We start from the raw sequence: 15323 nt of genomic DNA, 5'->3' as shown, positions 1-15323 counted from the left end.
TAATGCTGGTTAGCTTAGCTTAGCACAAAGTAATATACAGAAGGGCAGTTAGCCAAGCTCTACCCAAAGACAAATTGTCATTTTTACACTTCACTTGTTTTTGCACGGATTAAACTAACACGATTTAACATGTTAATTAGTGAGCTTCTTTGAGAGTTGTTGGCAGGCAGATTTTTTGATGTTTTGATGCATGGAGCCAAGTTAGCCTTTCTCCACTTTTTTTTGTCAGCAGGCTCATATTAGCGTAAAGACATGAGAATGTTTCATTTCTTTTCAAGTGAGTGAGTGCAGGCTACATCCCAAAACTCAAACATATTCCTTTGTAAACCATGTCATCAGATTGCTAGTTAAATCTGGTGAAAAGGTAGGCCGTTGGACGATCACCTGCTTAATTTTTTAAAATCTGGATCCAATCCAATAGCACCAGTATGTTGCCATTAATGACATAGGCTTGTTGTACATTTCTGCTGAATCGTTTGTTTTTCAAATGAATCCTGGCTGCAATCAGCAGGTTAATCTATAACATTATTTATGATGATACCATTATGGATCCAGATGCAGACGTGTAGACAGACTTCTGAAGAGTCCCGACAGAAAGAGTCATCAAAATCCCCATACTGCTGAACTCTATCTGACACGCACATTTGAAGAGTTTTAGCTCAGAAGCCCTGCTTTTTTCCAGATGAAAGCCCTCCCTCCAGGGCAATAACTGTGAGCTTCATCCCCCTGCAATATTCCTTATTGATATTCTGAGGATGATATTTTTCAGTGAATACATCACTTGAGCTGCAGGATGTGAGTTGAAGGTTAAATCATGATCTGGACATTTGGAATGTCCTCCTCCAGGTTGTCGTTTATCCAGTTTTCATGAAGTTGTTTTCCTCTGGCAGTGACTGGGATACACACAAGGGATAGACTCGGGATCCCGGTCATGTCTGTAACGAATTGAAACCTTGTGATAGGCTTTCTGCGGGGCTGTGTCATCCCCGTTAGTTCACTCAGGTGTGTGTGCCTATCATGACTGGCTGGACATTGTCAGCTCATCATTCCTCCGTCTGTCACTCGCTCAGAATAATGTGCTTGGCCAGATTAATGTATCCGGATTAGCTTCGTCTCCCTACCATACTTTAAATCGCTTCGAAAAAGGGCACAGAGGCGAAGGCTGTCGTGAATCTACATTCCAACCCTCTGTAGTTACCGGGGGAGCAGCGGGGAGTGCATCTCGCCCTTTGCCATGTCATTACGGCGCCCCGTTTCAGCACGCTTGGGCCCTGAGTGGTAGAGGTAATGTCTCGCTCTGTTTGTTCCCCCTGCCGTCTTTGAGAGAACGACTCAGAAATGGGAGAGACACTAATGGCGCAGACCCACCCACAGATTGGACCACTTATAAATGCATTACAGTGTTCCAAAACGATGCTGTGCAGTGCATGCGTCCTTTTGGCCTGATTTTACAGTGGCGAAATATTGCATTTTTTTCACTTGAACACAAGGTAGAAATCACAGCTGAGGACACATTCAATTCCACATACAGTAGCTACTGTGCCTACACGCCTAAGCAAAGAAACAATTCCTTGGTTTAAGCTTTCTTTACCGTGTCAGGTAGAAGATTTGTTTAGCTACACCTCTGACAGATGCCGACATGACGGTTGATGGTATTACAGACTTTTTAAGGTGATTACAGGACGTTTGAGATTTTTTCATCACGCTCTAGAGATAAATTAAGAAACCCACAGAGAACAATAGGGTGTCTCGATTGCAACAAAACACTGGAGCATTATGGGATTAAGTCGCAGCCCAGCAACACAGAGCTGGATCAAATTGATCGTCTGAGCCGGAGAGCTCGGGGGGCCTGCAGGCGAAGGACACATGTTGTTTCACAAGGTAAGACGCCTGCCTGCAATGCAGTAGAGCACAATCTGCAGCCATATCTGCCCACTGAAGGACACGTCTCTCTGTCCGAAGCCACCGAGTACAGTATAGCCAACTGCCAGGCGTGCATCCATCTGAGACATTTGCACTTGCTGCTGAAAATACCGAAATAATCAGGTTGACTGGGGGAGTTTGGCTCTTGCCTATAATAAGAATGCTGATGATTTGACTCACTGGCAATGACATTTTCTATCAAGTCACAGGCTGGTTTATGTGTTAACCTCAGACTGAAACCTAGAGTCTAAAAGCTATTAAGACCTTCTGAGCCGCTGCCTCTGGCTAATAAGACCGCATTGCATGAAGTTACATCACATAAAATGAACCTATCCATACTTGGGAGCCCTTGAGATGGGGTCTCCAAAGTCAAAGTGACACATCAAACACTGGGCCGAGCTCACTTGGCTGTGGCAGTCTCAGTAGTTGAGTCCTGGCATGACATTCTCCGAGAGATGCAGTAATTGGAGAGGAGTATGTTGTTGTGGATGCAGAAGAAAAATTGGATTCTGTTGGACCCCGCTGCTGAGCCAAGCAGAACCACAGAGCCTCTGCAGCAGCATCTTACCCCCCCCCCCCCCATCCCCTTTCCCAATCCACTCCCCTATTTGCAAAACAAGAAAAGGCAGAAAGAGAAGAGGCAAGGCTTTGGTTGAGCTCCACACAAATGCCCCAGGGAGTTTGCAGCTTATACAGGGCCCTCTTTACTTTGCTGAGCCGTGCTGCTTCTGCATACAATAGTAGCGGGGAAGAAAAAGATGTAACATAATGAGACGAGCTGAAGCATGTGGCTCAACAGAAAACAAAAATACCTGATATGCCATTGTGCTATTTTTCACTCTGTATACAGCTATAGTCTCATCAGTATTGAGCTGCAAACACAAAAAGTTATCAGCATACGCAAAGAGATGACCTCGTTTGGTATTTGGCGTACCTGTCTACCGCAGGAAGCTCGAATCAATATAGAATCTGGTGGATGTTAAGAAAATAAATTCCACTCCAATAGACTCTAACAAACTGACTTTGGTGCCCAGGGGGGGAAAAAAAGAAGCCTTGCCGGTTTTACTGCTTGAAAATACAAGCTATCTTCACAAACTGGTTATTAAAGAGCCGTGATTGATTTTGAAAGGCCCAGGGACGGACTCTTTTTTTTTTGGTGCAGATTCAAGACTGCTTCTTTCTATGATTCTTAAATTGATCTATGGAAAACTCGGCAAGAAAGGATAATATGTTTTTGGATCTTATCTACATCTATCTAGATGTACATTTATCACCATAGTTTTTGGTAGCCTTAGTAGAGGCTAATAACAAAAAGCATTACCCATAATGAAGCAACCCATTATATCATGTGGACAAAATGCATCATGTCCTTACACTATGTTTTCACTGTTTTGTTTTCACTGTTTCAAACAAGGTTATGCAACGTTTAGATGTAGCCGAGGGAGGGGAGAAAGAATTACTACCCTGTTTTGCCAAGGTCATTCTCAATGAACATTATGTCTGACCGACAAAAACTAGTGGCACGTTAATGGTTGTTTTTTCTGTAAATTGGCTTACAACAACCCCCAGAGCTGTGTACTTCTCATCCATGATTGTGTCTGTTTTTCTGTCACTATTTCTGTAGCTATGCAGGACGATAACGTGTACATTCTTTTCTCCCGACCACAAAAGTTCTCATTGGTCAGTAGGCACAACACCAGACCAGTTTAAATCAAATATATGGGCAGCCATGAAGAAGTCTGAAACAAAGCCAAAACACACTGCCCTGCTCCTGATTAGCACACCAAATGTGTATTAATCCACTGCTGAAAATAGTCCCCAACAAATGCTAAGGTTCCTCCTTTTTGAAAAACATTTTACATAAACTGCAGGGCCCGGCTGTTTTTGGAAATTAACAAACCTTTTTTTTAAAGATGAAATTATTGTGATCTGTCTTCAGTAGAAGCCAATGGGTTTGGGGATGAAAGTCACAGACAGTGTAAGAAAGCCAAAAAGTTCAGATAATTGCTGTACTGAGCAGCTGTGTAACCATTCAACCATGCGCTGTCGTGTACCAGAAAAACCTTGATTAAAAATATCATTTTAGAACCTTCTATCGGTGCCTATGATCATTATTGTATTGACTGTTTCCAAAAGTTTAACAGCTACACCTGCTGTTTGAATTAATAGGACTCTAATGACAAGTCCATTGATGCCACGGAGCTCTTTTGCAACTGTCAAAACACATGAGTTTAGAAGCCAACAGCATGGTTAAGAGAAGATAATGATTACCAACACAGTTGAAATGCCAGAGGGATCTATATTAGACAGCTCACAAGGGGTAGCTAAGTTAAATATGCTAGCAGGCTGATTACATTTAATTCCTCCCCCCTGTCCAAGTGCCATGGCAATGAGAACAAATTGGGTTGTGGCTGCCGATAATGGTAATCTCTGTGGGATATTACAGTCAAAACAGGGAGCCACATTGAGATGTCACGTTATGGCTTTAAGAAGGGACTACTACATCACACATAAATGAGAATCTGGGTTCTTTCAACTGTGAAGAAAAAAAGCTATTAGCGCTTTAACTCTGCACGTCATCTCTTTCTATATGATATGCTTGATTAAGGTCATTCCAATATGACTTTGTAGTGTGTGTGTGTGTGTGTGTGTGTCCCATTACCCCGCCAACTCTGCAAATTAACAGTCTCTCTCCTGCACACACATACACCCGTCGCCACATGCCACACATACTAAACACAGCTTGTACACAAACAGGATCACAGTTCAGATCCTTCCCGAGCATGTCCTTGACACCTCCCTCACGCTAGTATACAGATATTACAGAGACAGTGGGCTCAGCTCTGGGATAGTTAGGCCAAGAAGAAGACTAACTGGCAACCTTCTCACACAATTTTCAAATCAAACAAACAGAAGAGGCTGATTCCACCCCAAGGCAAGAGCATGTCCTCAAGTTTTTCTTTAGCCACCTGGCCTAATTGTACAGCACTTACCCTGCCATTTCAACACTGAGTGATTTGTGGCCTCAAGCAGAAAATATATCAATGCCAGGTTGAACCTGACCACCTTGCATTATTACACCTTAGCAACATGGCTGTGTTTGCTCAAACCATATGTTGAGTTGAGCAGCTCCTTCCAGTTGTACAGTTTATCTATATTATATATTCAGTACAGCACTTTTCTGCAGCCTAAATATATTTCCACCTGGCAAACATATGCATGGCTATGTTTGCAAGTTTAATCATTTCCACTCAAACAGCGAGTCCCCTGACTGCATCCTTTGCTGGAGAGTAATTTGGGCAGGTGAGGCCTGCTCTAAAGTGTTTACCCAGTGAAGGATAAACTGAGGTCCATGCCTGGTGTCTGCGAGCGATAACAATAAAGGTCATTGCAGATAAACGGATAGTGATGTCATTGTTGTCACGCGGCAGATGAATTTCCGAGGGAAAATAAATACAGATGGGTCTCTTATCACCAAGCTCCTTGTGTCCGGTGTGATATATATATTGCATTTTATTGCCATTGTGGACGTGTTAGCATACTGAGGTTAGCATTCAGCTCAAAGCATGGCCGTGTCTTAGTAGCTTCCAGTGGTTTAGTTTGTTTACTTTAATGCTCTTAGATACATCTGTAAAAGTCTTGATTATTTACTTCTTGTCTAATATAACATTTGTGTATTTATGGACCACGGGAAGCCATAGCAACCACGACGCCAGAAATAAAAGAGAATCCGGTAAACTATAAAAAGCCAACAATCTATCAAATCCAATTATCGACACACTGTAAGCAATGGTATAACTCTTCGCCTGTTACAAAGCTTGATCATTGATTAGAGTGTTGGGTTTTTGCCACTATTCCAGGCTCCAATGTAGACGGACACGCAAGCAAGAGTGGCAGCATTTATTGCTCTGCCTGCAGGAAGGCATAGAGGAGCTCCACCAGTACAGAGACAACTCTCAGGCAGATGCCACTATAAATAATGCATGAACAATAGAGCCAGAAGAAAAGGAACCTTGGAATGGCTAATTATTCAGCCCGCCATTGGAGCAACTCACAGAGAAGTTAACGGTTAGTGAAGATCGAAATTTTAGGTCATCTTTGGTTGGTGGTGTTGATACATGGATTCTGCAACCGAGCTCCATTATGAAACACATTCATCTGTATAGCTATACTGTCCTGTTCGCAACAAGAAGCTTCCTCGTACTTAAAGACATAGAAAAACAAAAACAAAAAGGGATTTTATAAATTAGGAAAAACTGTGGAAAGATGGTTTTGCTTATGAAAAAACCGTGCATTGCTTGGTTTGCATTGAGCTTCTGTCAATGTCTCCTTTGCCTTTTAATTTCTTTTTTTCGCAAGGCATAAATTGCTTTTCCCGGCGAGTGGCGCTTTTCCACAGGGGCAACTACACACAAAACAGCCTCTCCACCCAATTAGCAGTCACCCACGTCTGTGCTTGGAAGCCAACAGAATCTCCTTTCTTCTCCGTTTCCACCGTGAATTGTATCTGAGCAATCCAAACACACACTCGCAGCACACACCCCCCACTTCCATGACATTCCCCTCCAGTAAAAGACATAAAACATGCATGGTAACGACAAGGAGCACACAAAAAAAGTATAAATTCCTGTCACTTCTGCCATTTTGATCTCATTAGTGCAGCGAGCGAGGATTTCCACAGACAGTCGACTTTGTGTTGTGATCTTCAGATTCACACACACACACACACACACACACACACACACACACACACACACACACACACACACACACACACACACACACAGCACAGGAAATACAGATAACTGTTAGGCTCATTTAACTGTTATGCTTCCTCCCACGTCTTAATTTTCCAACCCCCGCACTGCCATTCTCTTTTAATTGGAAATAGGCCTCATTATCATATTTTCTACAATTGCATACTGTCCTCTCGCTCTAATTTTTCTTCATTTTTCATATCCGTAATTACAATGGCTGTTATAAAGGCTGAATGGCCGTGGGTTGATGACAGGAGCAGAAAAAAATCCACAGCTTTGAGCAAAATAAAGGAGCTCAGTGTGTTGCTTAGGATGCAACAGCATTATGTTCAGCAAAAGAACAACACAAAAACAGACTGCACCCTGGTTTCCCATTTATCAAAGAGTTCTCTGCAGTGTTGATGTAGGATCAGTGACCGGGCCATCGACTTCACCTTGTTCACAGCAGCACAGATTAATAATGACTCCGCGGTCCATAGATAAATGAAGCTGAATCAAAAGAATCATGTTGCTGATTAGAGATCGGTCAGTTCATCCAACCTGCCTGCTGTCCTTACATATGTGTTGCAATTTAAAGTGCTTGTTACTGTCACTGTTGCTAACACAAATGGTCTTTTAGTCAATCAAAAGAAATTGTTTAGGCAACAAAGGTCTCAACGCACGGCTGGGTCTAACCTCACATAGCTGCTAGAATGGATATAGGCTCTTAGTCTTGTTAACACTTTTTTTTTTTTTTTTTTATTGAAACAATGATCAATGATGAAAATAATCATTATACACAGGACATGTACAGTGTAAAAGTCTACTATTGTTTTCTCTTTCTCCCTTTCTTCATATATCCCTTTATGAAAATTAAAGATGTAGATTTGCACATCCCCAAGAGGCTTGGGTAAATTTTCATACCACTGATGGTTATATAATTATAACATTTATCACCCTCCCAAATCGAACAAATTCTTTAGCACCCATCACGGCTAATGATATGTTTGTCTCACTTTGTGCTTATCCTACCAACAATAACAACACAAAGGGAAGCCAAGAAGCAATTTACCTGAGAAAAAGATACAGCAGCTTTCTCCTCATTAAAAACTGTCGCTGGCAGCCGAGCAGGTGCAAACCTCCAAACAACCCCGCGCGATTGGCTGAAAGGCTGCAGGGCTCCTTAATGAGTTCCCCTCTTTGCGCTGCTCAGAGGAGAATCTGGCTGTGAATGAACAGCACAGTATTGTTCACATGAGCGGTGGCCTGAGCCAAATGAACCAGAAATGCAAAGTGGAACTTGTGTTTAGATAAATACATTAAAGTTGTTGTTTTTTCCACTGATAAGTTGTTTTTAGGAAGATGCAATCATCAGCTACCTGTTGGCCTACAGCCTAGTGCGCAAAGTTGAATGTGGGTGAGCAGGAATGAATTTTTCATCGGGAGATTTGATGTCTTTAAAATGTGCAGTGTTATGATTACAGCTTCAGTCATAAAGGAGCTTGTATAACACGCTGTAACCTGCTGCTGGATTATCCCAGACACCTCCTGCCTCTGCAGCTGTTGGTCTCATTGTTCTTCCTTTCAACATTTCCTCATTATGTCTCCGTTGCTGGGTAATCAGACGCACACTGGTCCAATTTAAACACCAGTCATATCAATCAAACCCGCCATCGCTGTCCTAAAAAATATGTATTTTACCCTTGTTTTTATTTAGACAACGCATTATTCATATTTCCGCTTGCTGTTTTCCCACCACCTGTTTGCAGCTTGTAAACAAATGGGAACCTTTCACATTTACAGATGGTGTATCTGTAACACTTCCCCGCACAGCAGAGAATATACTGTAGTTCTATCTGAGGAGAGACAGCTGTCTTTCTCCCTATATAATCACAAGATTCACTAAACAAGCTTGAGTGACAGTTAACTAAATCAAAACAACCACTTAAGATGTTATGCAAAGTAGGTCTTACTGTAGCCTAGCCTATATAGCTAGCTAGCACTGCCTGGGGGTGGCTAGCTTAGCTAGTCACCAAGAAAAACCACAACTTGTAAAAACCACAACTTGGTGTTTATATTGTATAGGTGTTAATAAATAAGCTTTAGCTGGTAAGTGTATTTCTTTTACTTTGGACCTAGCCATGTTTAGCTCCTTTCCCATTCTTCCAGTCATAGGCTAATCACCTGCTAGGTGTGTCGAACTTCTCATGAAGTATTGGCATGAAAGCATATTTGCCAAAATGTTTTTTTTTATTATTATCAAGATAATTAAACTGAAACTATTTAACAAAACAAAGAACAAAAAACGTACAGCTTTTGTATAGTATTTAGTAGGGGTGGGAATCTCTTGGCACCTCACGATTCGATTCGATTCGATTCGATTCAATTCCGATTCCGAGGTCAACGATTCGATTCAAAATTGATTCTCAATGCATCTCGATGCAATTTTTTTTTACGTACATACCTATGTGTGATTTTCAAAAATAAATTTATATACACATCTGAGTTTGCTAATCACTTCCTACTTTTGTGATGATCATTAAATACAATCAACAGATGACTTACCTTCTCTAATATTATATTAGAGAAAAAGCTTTTCTTGTCACAAATATGACTTTCTATGACCAGTGCATCAATGCAGCTTGCATTTCAACACAATATGGAAGTATGTAAAAACTAAACCGATTCAGTTTAATTTTCTTTCTACTCTTGTTAATCATGTTTCTATAGGATTTCTATTCTATTATTTTCTATGTCATTTCAACACATTGTGCAAAAAGTTTGGCTTGGAATTCAGCTCTCATACAAAAACGTAAACAGACACAAAGCCAGTGCAGGTCATATGGGTTTGCTGCTCTCTGCCCTTTTATCGCCACATTTAACAACTCGCACTTGTGTGGTGTGCATGCGCAGTGGCGCAGGAAATACTAATATTAAATACTAGTTAAACAAAAATATATATATATATTTATTTTAATAAATCGATTATTAACTTTTATGAATCGATTCGGAATCGTTCGAGAGAGAATCGCGATTAATCGGAAAATCGATTATTTTTCCCACCCCTAATATTTAGCGCATGCGACTGTAGGCTACTCTGTGTCATGTGTAGCCTTAACTCTCTAAAAAGAGCATCAACAACAGCATCAACAAATAACTGCATTTATTTCACAACACCTCCCAACTGTTTATTTTTTCAAATGTTATGGTTTAACTTAAAATCTCAGCAGATTAATTACTTTTTAATGAAGCTGATCAACAGATTTGTCTTCACTTTGAGAAACTTTTTCTAATGATCGGTTGCGGAAAAAGCCTATAATTAATCCACAGGGATTCAAAATTGCAGAACAAGAAAACAAAGAGAAAGTCAGAGAAGGGGGATATATTTCTGAGACAGTCAGCCTTGAAGTGATTTCTTAATTTATTGATTAGTCAGTTGATTAATCTTTTTGACAATCAATGAATATACAGTCATTTAGAATTCATAATCTAATCGATTAATAATTTCAAGTCAATTGACAAGCAAAAAAGTCAAACATCTGTTTTAGTTTCTGCAATGAGAGGATGTGTTGCTTTAACCAGTTTTATATAATGGTGAATTCAAAATATATTTTTGTTTGCAACCAACGGTTGCAACAGAAAAAAAGCAAATTTTCATTTTATAAACTTATCAATTGATCTAATCTTTTAGTTGAGGCCTTTACAGATATTTTCATCCCACCAATACCACTACTTATGTCACCACGTCACCACCTAGTAACATGCAATGCCTTTTTTCGAAGTCTGGAATTAAACAATGTTTCCGATTCCAACAACAATAAAACCCTAGCTTCTAGAAACAGCATTGGTGTACATACCCAGAATATCCCTCCCTGTTCATCCCCTCTCTCTCTCTCTCTCTCTCTTGCAAACTCTGATACAAGACAGGTGAAAAGATAATATGCATGAGAGCACAAATTTGCAATTTCAAATGATCGGACATGCTTTAATCTGGGTCCCTCGGAGGTCCAAGTCAGTGGGACACAGACATTACTGCATCCCATCAAGCCCGGCCCCACATTAAAACAGCTACTGTCTGTCTGACATTGATAAGACAGTCTTTCTGATGTTGTATATCTCAGTAATAAGATCAAAAAGCTTGTCCGGTTGTCAAGGCAGAGGCTTGGAACTGAGCCGTTGCCAACCGACTCCTCCTCAGAGAACCCTCACATCCTGATTCATGCCATGTTTTCTGTCATGCCAGAGAGGTGTCACCAACACTCTACCAATGTGGCACACAACTCAACACCATGACCTCCTGACCTCTCTCCATGCTCACTATATCCCCATCGCAGAGTACACACTAATGCATGTGCACTTGAGTCCTTTCCTCACCTCTGATACAGTATGTTTGTCCTGATGGTAGGCAACAACCAGATAATAGTATTTTGGACAAGACTGGGGGTTATGTGATACGGATGTATGCTGTAGGCCTACATAATGAGATTAAAGCAAGGTGTATATTATAGTATCAGCATCAATACTGGCCTTAGGATCAGGTAGAGGCCATGGTGTGACTCATGTTTAACACTTTTTTAAACGTTTCTATGTCAATATAAGTTACATTCATTCAGTCAGCGAGACGCCCACTCACTTGTTAATGCCATTCCCTGGTCTCATATCAAGAAACCTAAAAACTTGACACAAGAAGCACTGGCTGGTATGATGGGCAAATACCCTGAGTTGAGGTATCGACTTTGTGGTGGGAAAAAGGTGGATCAAACTCAACTTTAATTTGAAACACATGAGCTTAAATGCTTCACACAAGCTCACATAGGCCTACAACAATACATTAGCGCCAGCATAACATGCTAGTGTACATCCAGCCATCATCATTTGGTGCACCAAAACCGTAATGGTTAAAACAAAATGACCACCTTAACCCACCAACAGTAAAGAGATGACAGATAGTCAGCAAAAACATCCTTAAGATTTGATGGCATAAAAGACACATTTCTCACCTGTATTGGCGTATGGACATTTGATGTACTGTAAATGTGTCCCAATATATAGTCTGTATACAGTAATGTACGGTAATAGATCACGAAACAGTGATCAATATCACCTTCCAGGAACAAGTCCATTGGGCAGAGAGGTTGGCTGAACTTCACAAAATGCCATTGTATGTTGTAGATTTGATCAGCATAATGGGATTCAAACAATGTGTTACTCAAAGATTAGGCTTAATATCAGGGTTAATATGATTGATTTATATATATATATATATATATATGTATATATATTAGTGGTGGGCCGTTATCGGCGTTAACGTGCTTCGTTAACGCAAAAGTCTTATCGGCGATAAAAAAAATGTCGCCGTTAATCTCTTATTCCACCTCCTGTTCGGCTCAGGGGAGATACTAATAGCCGGGGGCCGTTGTTGACACTTGAGGAGCCTTTATTCTCTCACACACCCGCCGCTCTCTCTCTCCATCACTTTCCCACGACACAATCGGGTATTGGAACGCAGGGTGGGTGTGTGTGGACACCGGTCGCCACGTGACTATAAGTTTCCAAGTTTTAAACACTTCTATCTCTTCAACGTCAACGTCACCGTACCCGAATCCTAAATATCCCCATAGCAGACGCTATATTTCATCGGGGGGGAAACTTTGTTTTGCGCCACAGTTCGGCCGTAATGCTGCTGCACACACACACACACACACAGACACAGACACAGGCACAGGCACACACACACACACGCTGCATGACAGAGACGAGGGGCGCTACCAAAAAGACGAGAGGAGCGGTTGGAGCAGTTGGAGCGTTTAGAGACACATGCGTGCACATTTATTTACATAAAATCGCAATCGCAGTCATTTGTGCAGTTATGTAAAATGTTTCACTAAGGAAAATTACAGAAAAAGTAACGCACAGTGACTTTGATGAGTAACTTTAATCTGATTACTGGTTTGGAGATAGTAACGTGTTAGATTACTTGTTACTGAAAAAAGAGGTCCGATGCCGGTAACGCGTTACTAAGTAACATCTTGTTGAACATTATTTATTTTCATCACCAATTATCATAGTAGAACAGCTTCCTCAAGCAGTTTGTGATGCATGTTGGAAACAGGAGATGAGCCCCTGGTCTGATGCGCCACCTGGCTTGAGAAACACGTTATCAAAGACTTACTTTGAGTCATTATTTAGGAGCACACACATATTATGAATGAATTCAAATGAGCCATTTTAATCTAGATTAATCTAGATTAATTCCAAAATTAATCTAGATTAATCTAGATTAAAAAAATTAATCTATGCCCACCTCTAATATATATATATATATATATATATATATATATATATATATATATATAAATCAATGATGATCATATTGTCGCTTCATCTTTTAATCAATGAAATGTAAAAAAAAAAAAAAATTCTAAATTCAAAAAAAGTAGGCCTACACTCTTCCTTTAATTGTCACAGCCAAAGGTTATATCTTCAAAATATGAAAAGAAATATCGAGGTCATCGATCAGATATGACAAAGAAAAGCAGCAATATTTACATTTTAGAAGAATACACTTGAAGAAAAGTATAGCCAGTTAATTTTCCTTCAATCAACTAATATTTGTTTCAGCTCCAACACGTCAATATTACTAGATTAGTGTCAGTAGGACATCTATACTGTTTGTGACGTCATACATTGATTTCTTGTCTATCTCTGCTCGGGTAATAAGTCCTCCTGCCATGGCATGGCTGAGCAGAATAAACAAAAGCTGTCCTTTTACAGCCCAGAAATATAGTCTGGGCGACAGATCCACATAGGAATAAGCCATGTGTGTTCCCTTACACTTGATATCTTGCATTTAAATGATTGTATCTGTGCTGTTACTTTTTAAACCTGAAAGCATCAAAACTGTGAAGCCTACAAGTGCTATAGGCTATGGCATGATCAATGGATATTGATGAGTGAATAGCACTGTGCGGATTGTCAAAGTTACATCATCATCATCATCATCATCATCATCATCATCATCTTTATTGTCAGACTCAAGGTCCATAAAAAGAACACACAAAACATAAAAAACATAAAAAACCCACCCCACAGATACACATAAAGGAGCTTGGAAAATGGGGCTTTATATACTTGGGCTTATACATTATGCAGTACATTTTCTATAAAATGTAGTTAATTCCTTCCCATATAAGAAAGTCCATAGATAAAAGTGTCAATCCAACCATAAATTAGCCTGTTTGGCATGCCATATTGAAATCACGACGAAGATATAAAAGCCCCTTGACATTTCATGAGGCAGAAGAACTTGCGTGCATTTACTCGTACCTATGATCTTTTGGACACATCACCCTGTCTGATATTGAAATCTTTCAAACTATTTATTTAGCACAAACTGTAGCACTATTGCGCGCGTGTGCATTCCAGAGTTAATTGAGAGCAAAATCACCCGAGGAAAATAAGAAAAGAAAAGAAACACCCCTCCGGAGACAGCAGCATCTCATGCACCGCAAAGATAAGGTGCGACAACGCGCTTTTATAAGACTAAATACGGGACCACTCACGTCTCGGAAGCGATTCCAGTGTTTGATCTTACGGCTGTACTGGGAGATGGTTGACAGCCATTGGTCGTCTTCCATGAAATTCCCGGCTTTCCCTGGCGCCTCTTTCCCACTTTTCTCGACGTCCACCTGCAGCGAGAAGCCCGCCAGCAGGCACAGGCACGCGACGATTCGAACAACCACCATGATGGCAATGATGCTCAGGCAGTTTGGTCCGGGTATGTATCTCCTCCTGCTGCTATAGCTACTGCTGTACTATTGCCAATGCTCCACATACAAGAAAACTGCTGCTGCTGCTTCAACTGACTGAAAGGAGAGAGAGAGAGAGAGAGAGAGAGAGAGAGAGAGAGAGAGAGAGAGAGAGAGAGAGAGAGAGAGAGAGAGGACCTATCATATCCTGCAATAATAATTTATTTCTGCTTACTTGGTTTCCTTATCTTAGTGTATTTATACTTTCAGTAGGCCATGCAATGCTGAAAACCAATCTGGAACAGAAGTTTACCTCTGCACCAATGATCAATCAAGTTTAAACCTACTTATCACATTAAAGGTGGAGTCAGCGATTATGCAGAATGCTTGTTGTTAAAATCACTTTTTGTCAATATCAGTGAATATCTTCTCACGATCCGCTACCTGTCTGTAGCATATATGTGCGGCTGTATATTGTGTTATTAGACAGCCTATAGGCTCTGTAGTCTGTACACAGGTAGGCTATTTTGCTATAGATGGTGGGCCCCCTTTGTTGATATACCCTTTGTTCACATACCAGTTTACAGAGCCTAAGCTGTGTATGAACTCTTGATTTTCCACACATATAGCCTACAATATGGACAGGTAGCAGAATGTGAGGAGGTATTCACAGATTTATTTTTGACAACAAGCGTTCTCCAGAATCGCTGACTCTACCTTTAAAGAAAGCCGTCGGTATGTTATGTATCCCTATCTATTAAAAGCAGAGACAGACACTGACATAAAGGACTCAGTTCAACGATAAAGTTAGAAGAAATGGGAAATAGAGGTGATATAAGGCAGTGGTGCTAAAACTGGGCTGCACAGATTGCTGAGGGCTACTGAGTGACTCCCAGGTGTATTCTGGGTAAAATTA

At 40.6% G+C, this 15323-nt stretch overlaps 1 protein-coding gene across 1 annotated transcript in view; it reads right to left on the bottom strand.

Moving 5' to 3' along the window:
- Nucleotides 1-14404, bottom strand: part of LOC307267380 (testican-2) — a gene marked incomplete at its 5' end in the record, with an annotated part of 37657 nt that extends 23253 nt beyond the window's left edge. Inside the window, one exon of the mRNA XM_080049694.1 lies at nt 14222-14404. Within this exon, the coding sequence (XP_079905820.1) occupies nt 14222-14404 (183 nt within the window). The remainder of the gene's footprint in view (nt 1-14221) is intronic.
- Nucleotides 14405-15323: the final 919 nt, after the last annotated feature.

The sequence above is a fragment of the Ammodytes marinus genome (genome assembly GCF_949987685.1).
Source record: "Ammodytes marinus genome assembly, chromosome: 20".
Lineage (NCBI taxonomy): Eukaryota > Metazoa > Chordata > Actinopteri > Uranoscopiformes > Ammodytidae > Ammodytes > Ammodytes marinus.
This window is presented reverse-complemented; position numbering and strand designations above follow the sequence as displayed.